General features: G+C 42.1%; 1 protein-coding gene across 1 annotated transcript; it reads right to left on the bottom strand.

Annotated features, from left to right (window-relative positions):
• Positions 1-15,535: 15,535 nt before the first annotated feature.
• On the bottom strand, positions 15,536-22,712 carry acadm (acyl-CoA dehydrogenase medium chain). Its single transcript, XM_053507862.1, has 12 exons — positions 22,641-22,712; positions 22,080-22,176; positions 20,778-20,875; positions 20,599-20,668; positions 20,296-20,396; positions 18,690-18,770; positions 18,399-18,529; positions 17,267-17,375; positions 16,864-17,004; positions 16,534-16,629; positions 16,138-16,386; positions 15,536-16,050 (listed from the first exon to the last, which is right to left on the bottom strand). Exons 1-12 carry the CDS (start codon positions 22,653-22,655, stop codon positions 15,979-15,981), a joined length of 1,260 nt encoding a protein of 419 aa, XP_053363837.1. The 5' UTR covers positions 22,656-22,712; the 3' UTR covers positions 15,536-15,978.
• Positions 22,713-23,214: the final 502 nt, after the last annotated feature.

The following is a 23,214-nucleotide window of genomic DNA, read 5'->3' as shown; positions in this document are numbered from 1 at the left end:
CCGTGTGTGTTTTGTGTCTTAAACCGCTGGCAGCAGACAGCATGAGACCCAACAAAGTATGAAGACACGTAGAGACAACACACCCCAGTCACGTTAATAAGCCACTCGACTTCTTTGAAAGAAAGCTCTAGATAAGTGACGAAGTAAGCCTGTTATAACAATTGCACGTGTATTTTATCTGTTTTGAACTTGGTGTTATTTGATCTTATTAGTTTAGAAATTGATTTTTCAATAAATAGTACACTTGGCCGTTTTCGTTATCATTTTGTTGACAAGTGGGGCTTGAAAATTCGCCCACCGCCTTAAGTGGGGAACGACAGAAAATGTTTGAGAACCTCTGCACTAATACAAGTGAAAGTATCACAGCAGCCCCATTTGTCTACATTCACACACACACACACACACACACACACACACACACACACACAGTAACGAGACGAGAAGAAAGGTTTACCTTCAGGAGCTCCTCATTCTGCATCACCGTCTTTTTCATCTGATCGTACTCAGACTGGAGGATGCTGTGAGTCGCTCTCTCTCTCTCACGCTCCTGAAACACAACCATAGAGAAACTGAATTATAAACTGGACTGGTGGATGTTCACAGCTACAACGAGCCACTTCTATTTAACAAAGAAAAACAAAAAGCAATATGAAAATTCATTTCTCATTAATTTTATTTTACATCACTTTTAAAAACTGACTTATAATTGGTGACACTAACCTACAGTATATATACACACCGAACAATAGCAGGCATACATTGATGAAAAGGGAAATGTTATCTTCAGGAAAGAGGAGCCAGTGTGGGGTCATGATATCACCCCTGCATTAGGAGAGGTCCAGCAGCGCTTCTTCTACCAGAGAACACTGAGGAGGGTCAACCTTCCTCAGCAGCATGGGTGAACTGTTACCGTTCTGCTATAGAGAGTGTGCTGACATATGGACTTTTGGTGTGTGTTTTTAGGCAAGGTGCCAATCCATCACATGGCACACACACACACACACACACACACACACAATTCATTTACTCTACAGGCAATTTGGAAACATCACTTGGGAAAATAAGCATGGGGAGAACACACAGATACGGGAATTGAATCTGGCTGGGAATCGAACCCGGACCCCGGCGGTGCAAAACGTCAGTGCTAACACTAAGCCACTGTGCCGCCAAGATTCCAATACATTTTTATATTCCACAAAAACAAATAAAGATGAGTGAATACAAAACATTTTTTATATGATTTCATTTATTAACAGGAAAAACTTAACCTACCTAGCAATATGTAAAAAAGTAATTGCACCTAAACCTAATAACTGGTTGTGCCACCCTTGGCGGGAAAAAATGCAATCAAGCAATCAATCAGTTCAGCCATACTGGAGGGTTTCGACCATGAATGGCCTGTTTACTTGCTGGTGTATTTCGGGTCATTGTCCTTCTGCATAACCCAAGTGCGAGGTCACGAACTTACAGCCGGACGTTCTCTTTTAAGATTTTCTGAAGCAAAATTTATGGTTCCATCAATTATGGCAAGTCGTCCTGATCCTAAAGCTGCAAAGCCCCAGATCATCACACTACCACCACCATGTGTGACTGTTGATATGATGTTCTTTTTGTAAAATGTTAGTTTTACGCCAGATGTAACCTTTGTCTCATCAGTCCACAGAATATTTGCCCAAAAGTCTTATGGATATTTAATATGATTTTAGGCAAATGTGAGACAACATTCCAGGTCACCTTGGAACTCTCTGATGGAGGCCCCCAGTCTCTTTCCTATTGTTAAATCATGAACGCTGTCCTTAACTGAGGCGAGTGAGGTCCTGCAGGTCTTTAGATGTTGTTCTGGGTTCTTTTATGAGCTCCTGGATGAGGCGTCGTTGTGCTCTTGGAGTCATTTTGGTAGGCCAGTCGCTCCTGGGAAGGTTTATCACTGTTCCACGTTTTCTCCATTTGTGGAGAGTGGTACGCTGGAGTCCGAAACCCTTAGAAATATCTGTGTAACCCTTTCCAGAATGATACACGCCAATTACTTTGTTTCTCATCTGTTTCTTAGCGGCATGATGTGAGACCTTCTGGTGTGCTTCACTTTGTCTGACAGGTTCTACTTAAGTGATTTCTTGATTCAATAGATCTGACAGTAATCAGGTCTGTGTGTGGGAAGTAAAAGTTAACTCAGCTTCCCCAAAAATGGGGCTAATGACAGTTCATTCATGATTTAACCAAAGGTAACACTTTTTCACACAGTACCAGGCACTTTGGATGGCTTTTGTCCCTTAATAAATAAAATTATCATTTAAAAACTGCATTTTGTATTGTATATTATTTGAATATATATTTATAATACTATAAGGTGTATATTGTGTTGAGCATGTTAACTTCTTGACACATCTTTACAGTTATAGTTCATATTACTATATACTGCGTTTCTGTTGCGCCATTCAGAAACTTGTGCACTCTGTACAGAATTGTTTATATCCACATGAACCACTGCAGAAAAGAATCGTGATTCATAGCTGAATTATTTTCCCCATCTCTATTCACTACGGCCTAATGTAAGGGTTATATTCTCCACTTACCTTCTTATACTCCCTCTCAGTCTCAGAGAACAGGTTCCTCATGTCCTGCACCGTGGATTGTAGGGACTTCACCTCGAAAGTCAGGCTGGCCTTCTCCCTCTCCAGCTGAGCAATGGTCTCCATAGCCTTGTGGTGTTTCTCCTCAGCGTCAGCCAGGGAGACCTGAACAGGCAACGTCCAAAGGTTAACACCTGCTAATACTCCAACACACTTATAGACACTTAAATATACTGACTCATCACAAACAAGAATGGGATATAATCTGGTCCTCGACAACTTATACAATTAAAGAACCTCTGATGACATCAACAAAAACCCACAACAGATATATACAATATTTATTTTCCAAAAAGGAAACTAACGTTAAGAAACCAGTATAAAAATCAAGTGGCTGCCATGAACTGGAAGATGCTTGTTTTTCTGCCATGAACTGGAAGTCTAGCCAGTTTCATAACAGGTTGTGGCGGCAGCAATATAGAAAGTGTCTCTTACCATCTGACAGTTCCACATTCAACCGAATGAAGGAGCACACAGCGTACAGTCAGTACCACAGACAGCTCCTCTGAACAAAAGGTTGGGGAGGAGTGCCCTAACTGACCGAGGCTGACTGATTTTTCGAAGAGCAAAAACCTTTGCTAGTACCGTTCTAAAGTATCCAACTAATAGTTTTCCCAAAATTCGTGTTCTTCCAATTCAGGAATGAGCAGCTGTATTGCCCTAAACGTACATTCAAATGATTGCCAGTTAATTCCAAGCACAATGGAAGGAAAATAACCCCCTGACCCACACCATTTTGTTCATGTTGATAAAAAATAATTTACTCTTTAAAAATGGCTCTCAAATCAATCACTACAGCAATTTAAACAGTTACTGAACACCCCCAAGAACATGCTTTTGGAGCACTTTGCCATCCTGTGCTCAGTTTTTGAAATATACACATGAAAATAGAAATCTCATGAATTTAAAGCTTTGTCTCTTAAATAATCCAGAACCAAAGCCCTATGTCCTTCGGTTCCTCTAATATAAGTAGGAGTATCACACACTTTTTGTGTCCACATTCACACACTCAGTAACAGTCTTTCATGAGAAGAAGGGTTCACCTTCAGGAGCTCCTCATTCTGCATCACCGTCTTTTTCATCTGATCGTACTCAGACTGGAGGATGCTGTGAGTCGCTCTCTCTCTTTCACGCTCCTGAAACACAACCATAGAGAAACTGAATTTTAAACTGGACTGGTGAGTGTTGAATGAATTGGCACACAAAAGAATCGTGATTTCTAGCTGATTATTTTTTTCCAATCTTGATTCATGGCAGATTGTTGTAAGGGTTATATTCTCCACTTAAGTTCTCATACTCCCTCTCAGTATCAGAGAACTGTTCCACAGTCTGTCTGTGGGCCAGAATGCTTCGGTTTAACAGGAGGATGAAGAGTGTGTGTCAGGGGTGTCTAGTGTAAAGTTGTAAATTGGAGGGAAGAGAGCTGCAGGTTCTTGCAAATTCTAAACTAGACAGTGATACATCTGCTCAGTGTTCTCTCAGCTGTGTGCAGTTTATCTAACACAAGTGTTCTGAGGAGTGGCAGCACTGTTGGAATCTTTAACACCTTGTGGTTGGTCTTTCGGCTGCTTCCAGCAAGGGGTCTCCACAGAGAACAACGTGGTCTGCACATACAAGCTTGGCACAGGTTTTTACACTGGATGCCCTCCATGACACAACCATTCTATTTTATCCAGGCTTGGGACCGACACTGCATTCAGTGGATAAATCAAACCCAGGCCATGGTGGGCGAAACACCTACCACTGAGCCACCAGTGCTTAGAAACTTCAATACACTTAACATACAGTGAGTACGGAAAGTATTCAGACCCCTTTACATTTTTCACTCTTTGTTATATTGCAGCCGTTTGCTAAAATCATTTAAGTTCTTTTTTTTCCTCATTAATACACACACACCCCATATTGACAAAAAACACAGAATTGTTGACATTTTTGCAGATTTATTAAAAAGAAAAACTGAAATATCACATGGTAAGTATTCAGACCCTTTGCTGTGACACTCAGGTGTTTAACTCAGGTCCTGTCCATTTCTTCTGATCATCCTTGAGATGGTTCTACACCTTCATTTGAGTCCAGCTGTGTTTGATTCTACTGATTGGACTTGATTAGGAGAGTCACACACCTGTCTATATAAGACCTTACAGCTCACACTGCATGTCAGAGCAAATGAGAATCATCAGGTCAAAGGAACCGCCTGAAGAGCTCAGAGACAGAATAGTGGCACGGCACAGATCTGGCCAAGGTTACAAAAAAATTCTGCTGCACTTAAGGTTCCTAAGAGCACAGTGGCCTCCATAATCCTTAAATGGAAGCCGTTCGGCACAACCAGAACCCTTCCTGGAGCTGGCCGTCCAGCCAAACTGAGCTATCGAGGGAGAAGAGCCTTGTTGAGAGAGGTAAAGAAGGACCCGAAGATCACTGTGGCTGAGCTCCAGAGATGCAATCAGAAGATGGGAGAAAGTCGTAGAAAGTTAACCATCACTGCAGCAGAGTAGCTTGACAGAATCTCTTCTCAGTGCAAGACACATGAAAAAACACCTGAAGGACTCCAAGATGGTAAGAGATGGACAAGATTCTCTGGTCTGATGAGATCAAGATAGCCTTAATTCTAAGCGGTATGTGTGGAGAAAACCAGGCACTGCTCATCACCTGTCCAATACAGTCCCAACAGTGAAGCATGGTGGTGGCAGCATCATGCTGTAGGGGTGTTTTTCAGCTGTAGGGACAGGACGACTGGTTGCAATCGAGGGAAAGATAAATGCAGCCAAGTACAGGGATATCCTGGACAAAAACCTTCTCCAGAGTGCTCAGGACCTCAGACTGGGCCGAAGGTTTAGCTTCCAACAAGACAATGACCCTAAACACACAACTAAAATAATGAAGGAGTGGCTTCACAACAACTCTGTGACTGTTCTTGAATGGCCCAGCGAGAGCCCTGACTTAAACCCAATTGAGCATCTCTGGAGAGACCAAAAAATGGCTGTCCACCAACGTTTACCATCCAGAACTGGAGAGGATCTGCAAGGAGGAACGGCAGAGGATCCCCAAATCCAGGTGTGAAAAACCTGTTGCATCCTGGCTATATCACAAGATCAAAGGTGCTTCTACTAAATACTTAGGACAATGTGATACTTCAGTTTTTCTTTTTTAATAAATCTGCAAAAATGTCAACAATTCTGTGTTTTGGGTGCTGTGTGTACAATAATGAGAAAAAAATGAACTTACACCTTAATGCTTAATGATTTTAGCAAATGGCTGCATTATAACAAAGAGTGAAATATGTAAGGGGGTCTGAATCCTTTCCGTATCCACTGTAATTAAACACTTGCAGCTGCATTCTGGAAAGGTGTATGTAAAATTCAACAGGCAACAAAAAAAAGAGTGCAAGATCATATGTACACTCACTTCTATTAATACTTCAGTCATGAAGTATTCCTAAACAACTGCAGATTCCCAGATCAGTTCGCACCGTGAGTACAAGTTATGGACCAGGTCACAGGTCTGCCATGAACTGGGAGCTGCTGGAACACCAGTGTCTCTGTCCCCAGTCTTGCCAGTTTTACACCAGTAGTAGCACAGTTGTTAATGTGTTGGACTACTGATCAGAAGGTCCTGAGTTCAAACCACAATACCACCAAGTTGTTACTGTTGGGCCCTTGAGCGAGGCACTTAACTGTTCAGATGTGTAATGTGATTAAAAGTTGCTTTGGATAAGGGTGCCTGCCAAATGCAAATGGGTTTTCTTCTTTCAGAAGCAAAAATAGAAGCATGTTGTACAATTATCCTGTGCTCCAGAAAAGCCACGACTGTACATTTCTTTGTCAACAGCTACAGAATACCTCCTCAAATTTTAAAAATCTTATTTTAAGTTTATCAAATCCTTAAATCAGGAAACTGATTTCTTTCAGCTGAAAGAAAAAAGATCTACAAAGCTGTGCAGGTGTGACCCCCATGATGTGAAACTGGATGGTGTGGAGGTTGTGAGCAGGCATCAAGTGACATCTGCTAGAAATAAAGGTTAATATCCTGTTGTTTTGAGGTTCTGTTTGCAACATTGTGTTGGAAGCTGACTTTCAAATTAACCAAATCTTACTGTTGGTATGATGTCATGCTTTGGGTGGCACTACACAACCTAATCACAACTGTAAGAGTACTCAGCATTAGGGCTTGTGCTGTGACGTGTCTGAGTTCATTTTGAAACACTGGTCCAATCTCAGTGCTGCAGGCTTACTCAGTTGCTTTGCATTCCAAGATTTTCCAGGTAAGGAACTTTTGAGGATGCATCTCTCTACTGTTAGATGGCTACTCGATATACATCTGAGAGTTTGAGTTGTGAGAGCCTTTAAAGGTCATGTCTACCTCACAGTGTATTATCCTGGAGGTGCCATTATTTTAGGTGCAGATGTCTCATCTACCTTGGTTGTTATCTCATGATCTCTGTGTGCCTCACTGAACTGCTCCTCCAGCTCCTTCACTCTTTCCTCCAGCTTCTGAATCTTCTCCGTCTCATACACAGAACCCTAAAATTCAGTGTCCACATATTAGTGGCTTTAGGTGTGTGTAGCGTTCCTGAGCCCAATGTTCTCCTGAGAACCATTATGTGCTTTTTTATATTTTAAACATAAAAATACTTCTTTCTTACTGCTGCAGGTATTAAGAAAGTGTAAAAGTACATAAAGAGTTAGGGATGGACCAAACGTACCTGGTCCTGATGGGCATCTGTTGGATTGTCATACACTGGGTCTGAAACAAACACAAAGCTTCATCATCATCATCATCATCATCATCATCCCCTTACACTTCAGGTGGCGCTGCTCTGTTGCAAAACACCTCATGTTTCAAGCCTGTATTTTTTCTATTGCGTTACTCGTCTTACTGTGTTTTCAAGTTTTTATGTTTCAAAATTTTGTCTCCTTCTTCTTTGTTGTTTAATGTTGGTTGAAATCCAGTAGGTTACATTTCTGCCACCTGTAGGTCTCACTCTCCCTCACCTTCCCAGCCTCTTAAACCAATTTTCCAGACTTGAACTCCTTAAAAATGTGTAAAGCTTTTTTCCCTGATTTTTTCTTGACTTGTTCTGTGTCTTGAGCTCTTCACCTGCTTCTTCCACACTTCCACACTCTCCTGCTTCTTGACAGGTTTCCCTCAGTGCGGTTCTGTATCTACTTGGGGTTCTGTTAGTCTATAGATCTCTCTCTCTATCCCTCTCTCTCTCTTTCTCTCTTATTCTCACTCACTTCAGGTTCCCTTCGACAATCCCTTAAAGTCCAGTCGTCTTCATAAACAACATTAAACTCTTCCTCCCCTGATCAGCGACTCCACACTCTGAAAGACTCTGAAGATCTGAAGACCTTCTACTCTCCCTAGTGCCACCTAGGAGCCGAGCCACACCCTATCCAGCCCCTCCTGCGTATCATCTACCTGTTATTACTGTATATACCATAGGATTGATAAGAGGTGGGGCAAGGGGCGGGGCTTCCACAGAAACTTACTTCATACAGAAGAGTTAAAAGTAACCAACCTGTGCAGCTGTCAATCATTTCAGATAAATGTGCTGATCGACTTCTCTGTAGTTTGTTCTTATTAAACTCGGTCTGATAATAACAGAAGAGTTAATGCTTTACTGTCTCAGACTGCACGAACCACTGGCCCGATTGTGACGTAAGAACAGCCAAACGGGCGGGGGGGGGGGAGGGGGCGTCACGTGACCACGCGGTCTCGCGCTCGGCTTTAAATAACCTCCTTCTTTAAAGGAAGGCATGACAGGGAGATAACTACCAGCAGGGGGCAGTAATGCAACACAGTCAGAACAAATCCAATCACACACACACACACACACACACACACACACACACAGTATGATGGACAGTCGAATGATTATAGGACTGATGAGGAACTGAAAAAATATATTTTTTAAAAATACGAATTAGAAATATAAAATAATATGGAAAAACTTTAGCTGTAAAGGAGAATTTTAAATTTAAATAATGTACAAATAGTAGAATAATAAAAAAGAAAAATAGGAATATAAAAAATAGAACAAACTACAGAAGGATTGAAGTGGAATGTAGAACCATGTTGAGTTATGGGCGTGACAATGATGAAGAAGAAGAAGAATGTTCAATTATTTCTCACATGTACTTTACAGAACAGTGAAATGTCTTCTTCGCATGTCCCAATTAGGAAACTGGAGCAGAGTAATGTGAACACGTCGCCGTTCAATGTGCAGTTCTGTGGCGTGCAAAATGTGCAAGTGTGTCCCCTCGGTCTCTCTGTGTCCCCTGGGTCTCTCAGTGTCCCCTCGGTCTTTCTCCTCCTTGGTCTCTCTGTGTCCCCTCGGTCTCTCTCCTCCTCTGTCTCTCTGTGTCCCCTTGGTCTCTCTCCTCCTCGGTCTTCCTTGTGTCTTCTCGGCCTCTCTTTGTCCCCTCCGTCCCTTTGTGTTCCCTCGGTCTCTCTGTGCCCCCTCGGTCTCTCTCCTCCTTGGTCCCTCTGTGTCCCCTCGGTCTCTCTGTGTCCCCTCGGTCTCTCTCCTCCTTGGTCTCTCTGTGTCCCCTCTGTCTCTCTGTGTCCCCTCGGTCTCTCTCCTCCTTGGTCTCTCTGTGTCCCCTCGGTCTCTCTGTGTCCCCTCTGTCTCTCTGTGTCCCCTTGGTCTCTCTCCTTCTCGGTCTTCCTTGTGTCCCCTCGGCCTCTCTTTGTCCCCTCCGTCCCTTTGTGTCCCCTCTGTCTCTCTGTGTCCCCTCGGTCTCTCTGTGTCCCCTGGGTCTCTGTCCTCCTTGGTCTCTCTGTGTCCCCTCGGTCTCTCTCCTCCTTGGTCTCTCTGTGTCCCCTCTGTCTCTCTCCTCCTCCTCAGTCTCTCTGTGTGAGCCTGCAGAAGTGCTTTCCTGACCACAACAGAGAAAACAGTGGTCAAACACACAAACACACACACACATACACACACACACACATAATCTCTATCTAGAGAGATTATATTACAGTGTACGTTTATATGTTGTAATATAATGGGATGAAATGTGACATTACTATTACCATGAGCCCTGGTCACGTGACAGCCATCAAGACTATTAAAGAGACTTATTTTTTTATGACACACTTTTTTACTTCCCTACAAACATGTTTACACTAAATACATATTGTAAATAAACATGTTAATGTTAATTTAATATGTTAATTGCCATGATATATGAAATATGACAAGATTTTGTAGATTTATATAAATGTTTTTTTTATATATAAAACAAAGAATATTACTAAATACATGTTGTGAACTGCAGTCCGGTGTTGTCTTCAGGTAAGTTTCTCACCCAACAGCACCCCTAGGTATCTGATCACGCCTTATAATGTTAAACATACGTCTTTATGATGTCTAGCAAAGCATATAACTGGGGTTTTTGTTATAGTTTAAATCCCCATTTATTTGCTCACTTTATTTATTGCACATCGCCACTTCACCATGTAGTCAATTCCTCGCTCTAATCTAAAGCACTCCATAAATCTGCATACACTGATTTTCCCACTGTTTTTCCTACTGACTCAAATACGTGATTAATGATGTTATTAAAGAGCAGAGGGCTGCACACACAACCCTGTGGTGTTTCTTTTTTAACTTTATATGTCTTTGAGTGTTCTGCACTGACCCGAACCTCTATCGTTCTGCCATATAAAACATTCAACACCCAGCAGTACATTTTGCCTTTGATACTCAGCTTGTTAATTCTAATAAAGAGCCTTCTCTCCATAGCATATCGAATGCTTTCTCTACTTTCTCTACACATATTACCGCTTTCTTAGTTTGTGCTTTTCTGATTTCAGACTTCAAACATAAAATTGCATCCACTGTATTTCTCCCCTTTTGGAATTGATTTTGGTATGGGGTAAGAGATTATTAGACTTCAGATGATGTATCAGCCTCTCTACCAACATACACTCTGTGGTCTCCCCTAGTTAGTGCAGTTGGTCTGTAACTCGCTGGGTCAGATGCATCTTTACCTGGTTTTAGTGTTGGCACTAGAGCGGTTTGTTTCCATTTTCCTTGTTTAATTATCATCTTCATCTCACTTTTACTGTAATGTTCTGTTATGTCAAGTGTGTTTTTGTTGCTGCTGCCTGAGCACATTTATCAGCTAATCTTAAAACTAAAACCACCCTGGGTCTAATTTCCAATCAGCATTCTATTTTACATACTCAGTTTTACCCTTCCGAATGAATTTAGATCAACAGCTGCATGTGAATTCTTATCAACATACAGAGGTGCACCAGCCTGGATTAATTATTTTATTTCGGTGACATCATTAGGCATCAGCATTAAAAGACAACTTGATGGCTTTTTCTTCTGTGGAGCGAATATTCTATTATATACTGTATAATGCAGAAATTTTCTTTACTTCTCCATGTTTTGTTCCAGACAATATTCAAATCATCTGACTTATGATCTCTTGAACGCTCCTTTAGAATTTATTTGGCAAAAAATAAACATATTTATATTTCCCTTAAACTCATGTAATCTTTCTATGTTCACGCTGTTTAAATAGGCAAGTTTAGTCTATGATTAATCTCTTTTATTTAATCAGCAGCCGTATTGTTTTGAGTAACACATTGTACTGAATCTCTAACATTCAGAGTTAAATACTTCTCATTGTACCACAGCAGAGACGTCACACTGAAGTTTTATAATTTCCTTAATTTGTTAAAATGTTCAGTATCCAGGTGGAGATATCAGTGGAGGATCAGTGGTGGGCTGAAGGATCAGGAGACAGAGACTACAGGCTTGAACCAGACAATGCAAAATTATCAGACATGAGACAAAAATCCAACTGGAACTCTGTGTTCAACCTCATTTAAAGCGTGTAGTCAGGTTTGTCCTGTCGGAGTCCGAAACGCCAGCCTGTGGGTTTCTACAGCACTGTGTAGTGTGTTGTGGTGGAAATTAGATTAACAACTTTAAACACTATCACAACAAGAGAAGAGGTTTATTTAAACAGTGCTGGACGTCTCTGTTACACACACCGCAAAATTGTCTGCAAGAGAGAATGACACTTTTAGTAACACACACATAGTCAATTAAAATTTTCTACCACTGTGTGTAACCGTGTGTAAACATATTTATAAATTTACCATCATTTTAATTCACTTCTTTTCCACAGTTCAGAATATACCCAGTAGGGGGCAGTGATCAGAATGATCAGATCGTCTCTGATGAACGAGCCGAGGGCGACGGTGCTGAAGGAGAAACTCCCTGAGATGGTAATAGGAAGAAACCTTGAGAGGAACCAGACTCAACAGGGAACCCATCCTCATCTGGGTGATAACAGATAGCAGGGATTGATCTGCACTCATACTGTGTGTTAGGAGGCTGGAGGTTCAGTAGAACAGGAGATGAGCAAACTTACTTGACATTAAAGCTCTTTCTTCTTCTTCTTCTTCAAAAAGGACAAAGTACAGCTCGCACAGGTCGGCACAGGTTTTACACCGGACGCCCTTCCTGACGCAACCCATTTCACCCGGGCCTGGGACCGGCACAGCATGCAGTGGCTGGGTAGTACGGGCTGTAGTACGAGCTGTAGTACGAGCTGTAGTACGAGCTGTAGTATAAGCTGTAGTACGGGCTGTAGTACGAGCTGTAGTACGGGCTGTAGTACGGGCTGTAGTATAAGCTGTAGTACGGGCTGTAGTACGAGCTGTAGTACGGGCTGTAGTACGAGCTGTAGTACGGGCTGTAGTACGAGCTGTAGTATAAGCTGTAGTACGGGCTGTAGTACGTGCTGTAGTACGAGCTGTAGTACGAGCTGTAGTACGGGCTGTAGTATGAGCTGTAGTATAAGCTGTAGTACGGGCTGTAGTACGAGCTGTAGTACGGGCTGTAGTACAGGCTGTAGTATAAGCTGTAGTATGGGCTGTAGTATGAGCTGTAGTACGGGCTGTAGTATAGGGTGTGGCAATGCACTAATGGCGGGGCTTAAACCAGGATGCTCAAAAAAAACTGAGAGCCTTAGCTGCCTGAGCTAACACTCCTGTTAAAATTACTACAGACTACAATTCTTAAAAGAGCGCACATCTAATTGGTGTATCATCAGGGCAAGAGGGGAGCAATACATTAAAAATCCAGCAGCTTTCCAAATATCTTGTAAGTTTGGTTAGAGTATAACTACTTGCATCAACCACATATCATCTTATACATCTACTGCAGAGAGCTTCTTACTAAAGCCTGCTGCTCACTAACTTCCTCACCTTCTCCACCAGGGGCCACAGCTCGGCCCTAGAGTCCGTCATGTGCCGAAGATCTCACAGCTTTTAGCATCCAAATTTTTAGTTTTTTCCAAATACCATTTTTCACAAACACTCCCTGTCCCAATGTTTCTAGGTTTGCACTGGTTCCAGTTGTCCTGCCTGCACTGGTTCCTGGCTGTTCATCCGTCACATTGGACCCACACTCCGAGTCACATTCCTGTGGAATTACAGATTTAATCTTAAAGCTTTAAAAGATCCATATTTGCACCGTATAAAACTTCCCACATGTACCATTAGGTATGTACTTTTCTGTCCTGTGACTGACACAACAGTAAACTTTCACACAAATTCACAGGGTTTCACCAGAACAGAAACTTTACCTTCATCAATCTCAGAGTCTCCTTCAGCACACTGTTCTTGTACTTCAGCATGCTGTGACAGGGAAAGGCACAGCCAATCAAAATGTTCATATGTGTTTTGGGGGCGGGACTCACGGAGAGAACGTGATCTATCCCTTTCTGCGTGTCGAGGTTAATGTTGACGGCACGATTTTTTTAAGTGGATTAAATTATTGGTGGGGACATTTTAATGGTCGGAGGATATTGGTGGGGACACATCCCCTCCGTCCACCCTAAATCTACACACCTGCTCGTGGCAGTAGCGTAGGTACGGGGGTGAGTCAAAAATTATCCGCACTCTGGTTGTATTATGATCTAGTCTTTAATATATAGTACAGAAGCTATATAATCAAAATGTAAACAAAATACTCTGCTTGCAGTCTTCTGGGATTCTTCTGCTCATTACAGTGAGACGCTTATTAAAGAGCTGAAGATATCGATGCACTCGTGGCTCGCAGCTCAGTGTAAAACATTTTTTAATGAGGGAATACCAGAGTGTGTTTCAGTTGGGTTGAGGTCTGGACTTTGACCTGGTCATTCCAAAATCTTCATTCTTTTTTTTTTTTTTTCATCCAGGCTGATGTAGATGTACTGGTCTGCTTCAGATCATTGTCCTGTTTCATGACCCCATTTCACCCAAGCGTTCGCTGTCAGACCGATGACCTCATTTTTTCCTCTGGAATACTCTGGTACACAGACGAGTTCATGGTCGACTCAGTGACTGCAGGGTGTCCAGGTCCAGGTCCTGTGCCCCAACCGCCCACTCTGACTAAAGGTTTCTCCATCAGTCTTCCTGTATCTTCTCTCTTTAACTGAGAAACTCTAGTGGTGATGTTTCCTCCCAATTCACTCCTAATTCACTCCTAACAAACATTGTTTAATCTCTCAGACCACAGCAGTCTCTCCGTCTCCAATGGCAACGACCCGCTCTACTGTGATGTAAGAGGAGATCGGGAGCGCATGGTCACATGACACTAAGAATAAGATCTTCTTTACCCTGAGCTGACCTTTGAGTCAGTGTTCCTCACTTAGACACTCTTCGTCTATACAGCTTTATCCTGTGGGGTGCCAATCAATCACAGGGCGTCCACACACACACACACAACTGGCAATTTAGGCAACAGCAATTCACATAATCTTTGGACTTTGGGAGGAAACCAAGAACCCGGAGGAAACCCATCCGGAGATGGAGAGAACATGCACACTCCACAGAGTGGAGCCCTGGAGGTGTGAGGCGTTAGAGCAGACCACTACATCACTGTACCGCCGCGTCCGAGTATCATTACAGTTAATTATCATGAATAAATGGTTGTTATGAGGACAAACTGAGGAAATGAGTGATCAGTTCAGGGCTGTGTTTAACATCTTCACATGCTCGGTTTAACAGCTGCACGCTTTCACCATGAACTGTTTTAATGTACATAATTAATATAAGAGTTCACACAAATACATTTCTAACATCTTGGGCTAGACGTTTGTAACTCAATCATCACTTCTTCTTCTTTTACTTTGGGCTGTTCCCTTTCAGGGGTCGCCACAGCGAATCATTTGCCTCCATCTAACCCTATCCTCTGCATCCTCTTCTCTCACACCAACTACCTTCATGTCCTCTCTCACTGCATCCATAACTAACCCTAACCCTAACCCAATCATCACTTGATCATCTTTATTCCACATAAACTTACAAGTTTACTATATACACAATAAATACAAACTTCTAAGATATACAGCACTGTGTAGTGTGTTTCATGTGAGCAGGCCAGTGTGCAAACCGAGTGGGTCTCTGCAGAACCATCTTACTCACTCTCTCTCTCGCACACACACCAAAATAAAACTAAAGTTATGAATTTACCATAATCTTTATTTAGTTCTTTAGTGGTAGGGATTAACACAAATGACCTGAACTCTGACACTGAAGTGTCAATTAATCCATAGATATCTAGAAGGACAGGCCGACCGCTTGATACCACACAACCTTTGTTGCTACTGCTGAGGAACACACACATACAGTATACACATGCTTGTGTAGGTGTGTACCTTTACCTGCCTTTTAAAAGTTTAGACCCAAGTTTGAATTTATTTTCTACATTCTACAATAATACTGGATTTTTACTGGATTGACAGAATTTTTTTTTTTTTTTTTCAAAACTATGAAATAAGTCATATATCCCTCAGCAATTCTGCTTCCTCAATGAGATCACATGTGCCATGTTTCTAAAATGTTTGGAACATACCTATATTATATTTTAAACATTAATTTAAAAATGAGTAACCACACAATTCTACAATAACATTCTTTGTTCTTTATTTTTTTCCTGGAAGACATGCTGGCTACAGAGAACTCAAGGCATGTGATCGCTCACTGGCATTTCATTCATTTGTTCTGAAAAACTCTACATAATAAACAGTCATGAAAAGGTCAGAGGTTACATGTCTGTATGTGAACGCTGTGATGAGCATCACTGCTGATACTGACCGAGCAAATGATTAACCTGGAACAGTACAGTGGATGTACAGAGGACACGCCCACCTGGTGATCTGTTATCGTCACCCTGCAAACCTGAGACACTTTGGATGAAAACTTGTTATATGATTCGGTTGTTAAACGATTATACAGGACTTATAATGAAGGTCCACAATAACAACGTGTTAAAATCTTTAAACTGTGAAGTGCTGCTGTTGGGGAAGAAGCTTCAGGTCTCCATGCAGACGGGTTTTTGTATTTACTGCTTGTATTTGCCCAGATGTTCTCTGGCGATAATGAGCCTCTGGATCTGAGCCGTGCCTTCATAAATCTGAGAAAAGGAACAAACAGATGTTTAATCATGCAGGTGGTTTGATGAACAGCGAGACGGTGTGTTCTGGAAGGTTCTCTTACTGACCTGATAGATCTTGGCGTCTCTCATCAGTTTCTCGACGGGATATTCACTGTTGAACCCGTTCCCTCCGAATATCTGCACGGCGTCACACGCCACCTGATTAGCGATGTCTCCGGCGAAGGCCTTGGCGATGGAGGCATAGTAGGTGTTCTTTCTGCCCTCGTCCACTTCCCACGCTGCTCTCTGATAGGCCAGTCGGGCGAGCTCCACCTTCATCGCCATCTCAGCCAGCATGAACGACACGGCCTGGTGCTGCAGCGCGTGGAGGAGGAGGAGGGGGAGGGGGAGAGAGAATGGGGGTCGGGTACAGAGTCAGAAATACAGTGTCAAGATAGCCGCCACATCCTTCTTCTTCTCTCTCACACACACACACACACACACACACACACCGCTCGGTACCTCTGCGATAACCCGCCCGAAGGTTTTTCTCTCCAGTGAATACTGAGTCGCTTCATCCAGCGCTCTCTGTGCGAGACCCGTCGCTCCTGCTGCGACCTGAAACACAGACCCGCCCAGGTTAGCCAGAGACGCTAGTTCTGTCGTTACATTCTATAGAAACTGTCAAAGCTGTAGCATATACTGTACATTTGTGGGTGGCCCTTTCCCTATTGCCATGGTAACAAGTTTGATGGAAGTACTGAAAAACACTCCCGGTAGGATTATGTTTTGTGTCACACCATGCCCTTTTAGCTCTTACTTATTACGTTACATAAAACACATCATCCTTACGGGAGGGCGTGTCTTGTCGAAGGCTCCCATGGCGATTTTAAACCCCGCCCCTTCTCCGATCAACACATTCTCCTTAGGGATCCTGACGTCCTCGAAGGTGATGCCGCGAGTGTCCGAGCACCTCTGGCCCATGTTCATCTCCTGCAGATGGGAATAAACACAACGCCCTCATGCAGACAACAAACACTGACCTCATCAACAACCTCATCCTCGTGGCCCCGCCCAATCACTGAGCTTTTAAGTGTTAAGAGCTACTTTCTTATTCCTCATATTTATGAGTGGTGTGTGTATCATCAGATGCCCTCACACACTTGGACCACGCAGAGCTCTAACACACTTTACACACACCAACACAGTGACAGATGTACAGGACGGGTCACACCGTGGGAATTAAAGTGCTCACCTTCCTGCCGATCTGAATTCCAAGCGTGTCGGCGTCGACAACGAAGCCCGTGAAAGCTTTACTGGCCGAGCACTTCGGGTCAGGGTTAGTACGGGTCAGCAGGAAATACCTACACAAACACACACACAGGATTACGATGTTAAACCATTTATTACAAACCGCCCAACAAAACAGAAATAATTTATTAATCAGTTTGTACTGGAGAACACGTGAACATGGGGTTATTCTGTATCCTCACGTAAACATCAAGGCGTCGCTCAGACTGACTGCAGTCAAATCCAATGTGTTTCACAAATCTGGTCTTAAAGACAGACGGTCCTACAGGGGTAATTCAAAGTGATCAGATGGGATTTGGATCTGTTTGGACCAGCAGCGGAAATTGGACACATTGTCCATCTATCCGCATTAATCGCCGTGGTAACGATGCTGGAGGCGTCCTTGTATAAATCCCCCAGTTTCTCCCTCTATCAGACATGTCACTCCATCCTCCGTCCAGGGACTAATGTCCTCTATTTTACACACTGCAGTGAAGTGGACACTCCTGAACATGGTTTATGTAGTGGAAAATTCACAGGAACATACTCAGGGGTAATAACATTAAAAGGGGCAAAAAAAAAAAAACTTCCATAAACTTTAGTTACTAAAACTTAGCAACCTAACTTCGTTTAAAGTGATGTATTTTTATTTCCATCATCTCCCGGATCGTTTGAGTGACGTAACGGACAGTTTAAATCTGATCCGAGCGGGTACAGTGTCCTGATGGAGACATGTTTAGGAATCCAATCTTAATCTGATTTCAAACCTCCTCTGTATGTGGTTCAGACTGGATTTGAAAAAATCAGATTCAGTGTCTTTGCATGAAAGGAATCTGCTTCACTCCGGATATGTTAAAGATCAGATCAGGGCTGGCAGTCTGATCAAGCCCTTAGTGACGAGTGTGAGTTCTAAATGTGTGTCAAGTCTTAAACTCTGACTGTGTAGTGACAAACACTCGTGTGTAAACCTGGACAGTGGAATCAGTGTTAAGATCAGTGGAACACAGGACCCCGCCCACAGGACCCCGCCCACAGGACCCCGCCCACAGGACCCCGCCCACAGGACCCCGCCCTGAAAGTGTGGAGAGTGAACACACCAGTTTGCTTTTCCTCCGTTGGTGATCCACATCTTCTGACCGTTAACGATGTACTCGTCTCCTTTCTTCTCAGCGCGAGTCTTTATTCCTGCCACATCAGAGCCAGCGCCGGGTTCTGTCACACAGTACGCCTTCAACACACACACACACACACACACACACACACAGTGATTATAAACATTATATAACAGCACTACAATGTTATCCCTTACCTGTACAGTGTTAGTGATTAACATCCGTGTAGTGGATTTATAAACAAAATTATTATATTAAAAGATTAAAAACACTTACACACATCAGCGGCTCCTCAGTCAAACGTCCCAAATACTTCTTCTTCTGTTCCTCGTTACCAGCAATAATCACAGGCATTTGCTGAAACAGAGAGAAACACCGATATATAACTCCGAACCAAGAGATTTCGGGTACTACAGCTGATGGCTTTAATTATCTACTAAATAATGTAAAAGGTAGAACTGGACCTGGATGACTAAGTTCATCAAAAGCAATACAATAATAAAAGGACGGCATTTGTTTTTAATACTTGTACACTTTTTTTTAATAAATTACTCCAAACATCTGTATCCCCAATCAAATTCACACAGATTCGTTTGAGCTGAAGGATGCAGGGGTGCGTGTGTGCGTGTGTGCGTGTGTGTGTAGGTTTTAGTGTATGTTCATGGTGTGTGGGGTTTTTTATTTTTCTTATCATTTGTAATAATAATACATTAAATTTGTTGATGTGTATGATAATTGTTTAATAAAAAATGTTGGGAAAAAAAAGGCAATACAATAATTATTGTATAATTACGAGTGTTCCGCAAGACGAGCAAAGATTTTCAATACATTTTGGAAAACTAACAAGTCTTGGTTTACGAGTACCGAGTATCATGTATCACGCATGCGCTTCTTGTTTTGACGTCAAGGGGCTTGTGATCACAACTGAGCCAACGGTTTTTCTCTCTCTTGCGCTGGGGAATTGTGGGTAATCGTCTCCCCTGCTGGGTCTTAGTGCTCGTCTCTTACTCGTCTAATCAACATCCGTGTACGTGTGTACTGTTTACTATAACACTGTGACCGTGTGTGCATAAAACCTAAAGCATTTTGTGTCTGTATGCGTGTGTGTGTGTGAAGGTTAAAGATCCATTTTCTCTCTCTGCTCAAGGCTCGTTGGACACCGCTCCACACACAGACACCCCTCCTACTTTTGCCCCTTCACACGCACACACACACACTCTGCTCTACACAGAAACTCTGCTCTGTCCTGATTCTTGGTAAAGTGCAGGTTTATTTGTTTTACTTTACAGCAGTGATTCCGTTAGTGTGATTAGCGATGTTCCTTGCTAATTTTTCCAACAAAACAGTCTTTTCGTTAATGTGTGTGTTTGTGTGAAATTTAAATAAGAAAGGAGAAAGGGTTACTGTGTAAGATGAAAGGGGGGCGGGGGGTGGACTGATTTCTTCTCTTACTTCACACACACACACACACACACACACACATGTGCATAAACAGAAATTTCTGGATTTATTTTTACTTTTTTTAAGGTAAAGTGCAGGTTAATTTGTTTTATTTTTACTTAATATTTTGTATTAATAATTTTTATGTATCATTTTTTTTGGGCTGTGAAATGAATAATTAGTTTCCATTATTTCTTATGAAAAAATTAGAGGTTTATTTTTATACACACCAGTAAAAACCGGATTTGGTTTATATATATATATATATATATATATATATAAAAAAAAGAGTAAAGGTGTATACTTAAACCCATTTAGTCTAATCTGACATAAAGGGATAAAAGAAACACTCTTTACAGAAAAAGATCCTTAATAATTAAAGACTTTTTAATCAGGTTTTATCTGCAAGTGTTCATCTTTTTTAAACTGAACTCTAACTCACTCCGAGAGAGTTGGCCTCAATGGCGGTCTGAACCCCCGTGCAGCCGTACGCCAGCTCCTCCGTGATCAGACACGCATCAAAGCTGGACAACCCGAGCCCTCCTGGACATAAACATCATCATAATGAGTTAATAAGAGGGAGAGACAGTGTGTGAGCGTGTAAGAGAGAGAGAGACAGATTCTGAGTGTGTGAGAGAGACAGCATATGTGTGACAGAAAGAGAGTGTGAGAGAAAGAAACGGTGTGTGTGTGTGTATAAAAGGTGACTGCACAATAGAGTGTGTGTGTGTGTGTGTTAACCCACCACAGCTCTCAGGGATGTGGGAGTTCATTAGGCCGAGCTCCCACGCCCTCCTGATCAGAGGAACCGGATACTGCACAGGGGACGAGAACGTTTAGGAACATGTCAGGAACACATCTAGAGAGGGGTGTGTGTGTGTGTGTGTGTGTGTGTGTGTGCGCGCGTGTGTGTAACTTGCTAACTTCGCCACTCTTGTCATAGTCTGGAGCCACAGGGATGATCTCCTCTCGTGCAAACTTCCGGGCCACTTCCTGGAATTCCTTCTGCTGCTCGGTCAAATCTGTCCACCACAGAGAGGAAAATAAAACACACACATACAGAAAAATAATGAATTTATACACCGTATGAGTGAATGCTTAAACTGTGTATCAAAACTGCTGCCGAACGTCTCCTCTAGTGGCTGGATGCAGTACAACACCACAATTAGTTTATACATCCTAGAGGTTAATAATATTTTATAGGAACTGAATTCAGATGATGATGATGATGACGATAGCGCTCACTGACATCGACTGTGTGATATAGACAAAAGAAACCTATCGTGATTTTCGTGAACAATATTGCAATTTAGATTTTAATCACAATTTTGACAAACACACAGATGTTTTGCAGTGTGAATATGAAACACTTTTCCCAAAGGAAAATAATTAGATCTTTATCAAAGACCTGTAACATGTCTCTAGAACAGACATAGGGCACAAAGTAAATGTGTGTGTGTGTGAGAGAGAGTCGGGAGTGCGCAAAAAAAATCGTGCTGTAAGGCGATTTAGAAATCACACATATTCACATCACGATTACGAGTTCTGGCGCTCATTAGTACACGGACGCTCCATCAGCTGGAACTTAAAGCTCTATTTAGCGTTTTTACGTTCGCTGTGCAAAAGAATGCTAACACATTAGATTTAGCAGCCTGACCTTTTTTTTCTTTTAATGATGTAAATCCCGACCTCAATTTCTCCCGCACTTCTTCTTCCATCTTTACTTTTATTTCTTTGTTTTTGTTGTGACTGGCGGCGGTAGCTGCTTGGCGCTTTCGTCACGTGACATAACCTTATCAAAGAACTTAATAAAATATGAAAATAGATATTCACAAATATTTAATATAGTCTATAGGGAATTGCACGCAACATACATGAATTTTGTATTAAATTTTGTTTTTAATGACCCGGCCATAAATAAAGTGACAATTTCTTTACCCGCCCGAAACCGACCCGCGAGTTACCAAATGACGTGCGCATTACTAGCGTAATTCACCTCACCTGTAGTAATAACACTGTACTCAGGTCTCAGAGAGAGAGAGAGAGAGAGAGAGTGTTTATTACTATATTTATAAAATCCAGTGTTTATTTCCTGATCTGTCCATTCCTGGTATTTTATGTGACTTTTTTGTAAGCTTTAGCAATATGAATGGAAATATTTATCACATCAATAAAGCATATTACAAACTTTTGTGTGTGTGTGTGTGTGTGTGTGTGTGTGTGTACCGAAGGAGAACCCAGCACTGGAACTCTTTACTGCAGGAGCTGCTCGAGCAGAACCACTGCTGTACCTCAACCCCACCTGTACACCAGCTTTTAATACCTACACACACACGTACACACCCACACACCCACAGGGAGAGGTGTTAGTGTCACGTGCCGCAAAATATTGTATGGAAATTCTTACATAATAAAACAGCTGTTCGGGTCAAAGGTCATACAGAAAGAGTGAGAGACAAACAGCTGGACAGATTAATAAACGAGAAGACATGCAAAGATATATATATAGAGGAACAGGTGTGTGTGTGTGTGTGTGTGTGTGTGTGTGTGTGTGTGTGTGTGTGTGTGTGTGTGGAAAGAGAGTAAAGCTATAAACACAGTAACACGACAGCCTGTCGATGCTAATCCTGCAGCTAGCATTATAAAAGTTCTCTAGTTTAATATCAGTTTCCGGTATAAGAGCTGCAGTGACGGGTCACTAACTCTGCAGTACTCGCTCTCTGTGAGTGTTTACTCTCTAATACTCTCTAATACTCTGTAATACAGTAATAATTAAGAGTTCTTCACCTTCCTCAGCAGCATCGTTGTTGTTGTTGTTCCTCAGCGCGAAGCTCAAGGGCGCGCGGCGGGGGGGGGGGGGGGGGGGGGTCTGTTCTTCAGCTCTCCTCCAATCACAGCGCAGGATTGTAATCACGTGTTACCACGTGACGTGGAAAGGGTCGCCTCCGTGACTTTTGCCCTAATTTCAGTCTCGAGACAAAAATAGTTTTACATTTAAATAAAGTCTGAATGATGATAAAATACGTGATAAAGACATCATTTACAGTGATTTACGCTTTATAATAAAACTGTGTTAATTAGTGTTAATGTTTCTAAACATATAAGTGCAATAAGTGTTATTAATGCCACCTGTTAGAGGAGCAGTGGTGTCAAAAGTATTCACACCCATTACTTGAGTAGAAGTATAGATACTAGGGTTTAAAAAGACTTCTTTAGAAGTTGAAGTATCAACTCAAGCTTTTTACTCTAGTAAAAGTGTAAAAGTACTGGTTTCAAAACTACTTAAAGTATAAAAGTAAAAGTAACGTGAGGAGGAAAAGCATTAAGGATAAAAGCTTAGGCTGTGCCACGGGTCTATATA

Source organism: Clarias gariepinus, chromosome 11 (genome assembly GCF_024256425.1).
Source record: "Clarias gariepinus isolate MV-2021 ecotype Netherlands chromosome 11, CGAR_prim_01v2, whole genome shotgun sequence".
NCBI lineage: Eukaryota > Metazoa > Chordata > Actinopteri > Siluriformes > Clariidae > Clarias > Clarias gariepinus.
The sequence above is the reverse complement of the archived record's forward strand: the minus strand, read 5'-3'. Positions and strand labels throughout refer to the sequence as shown.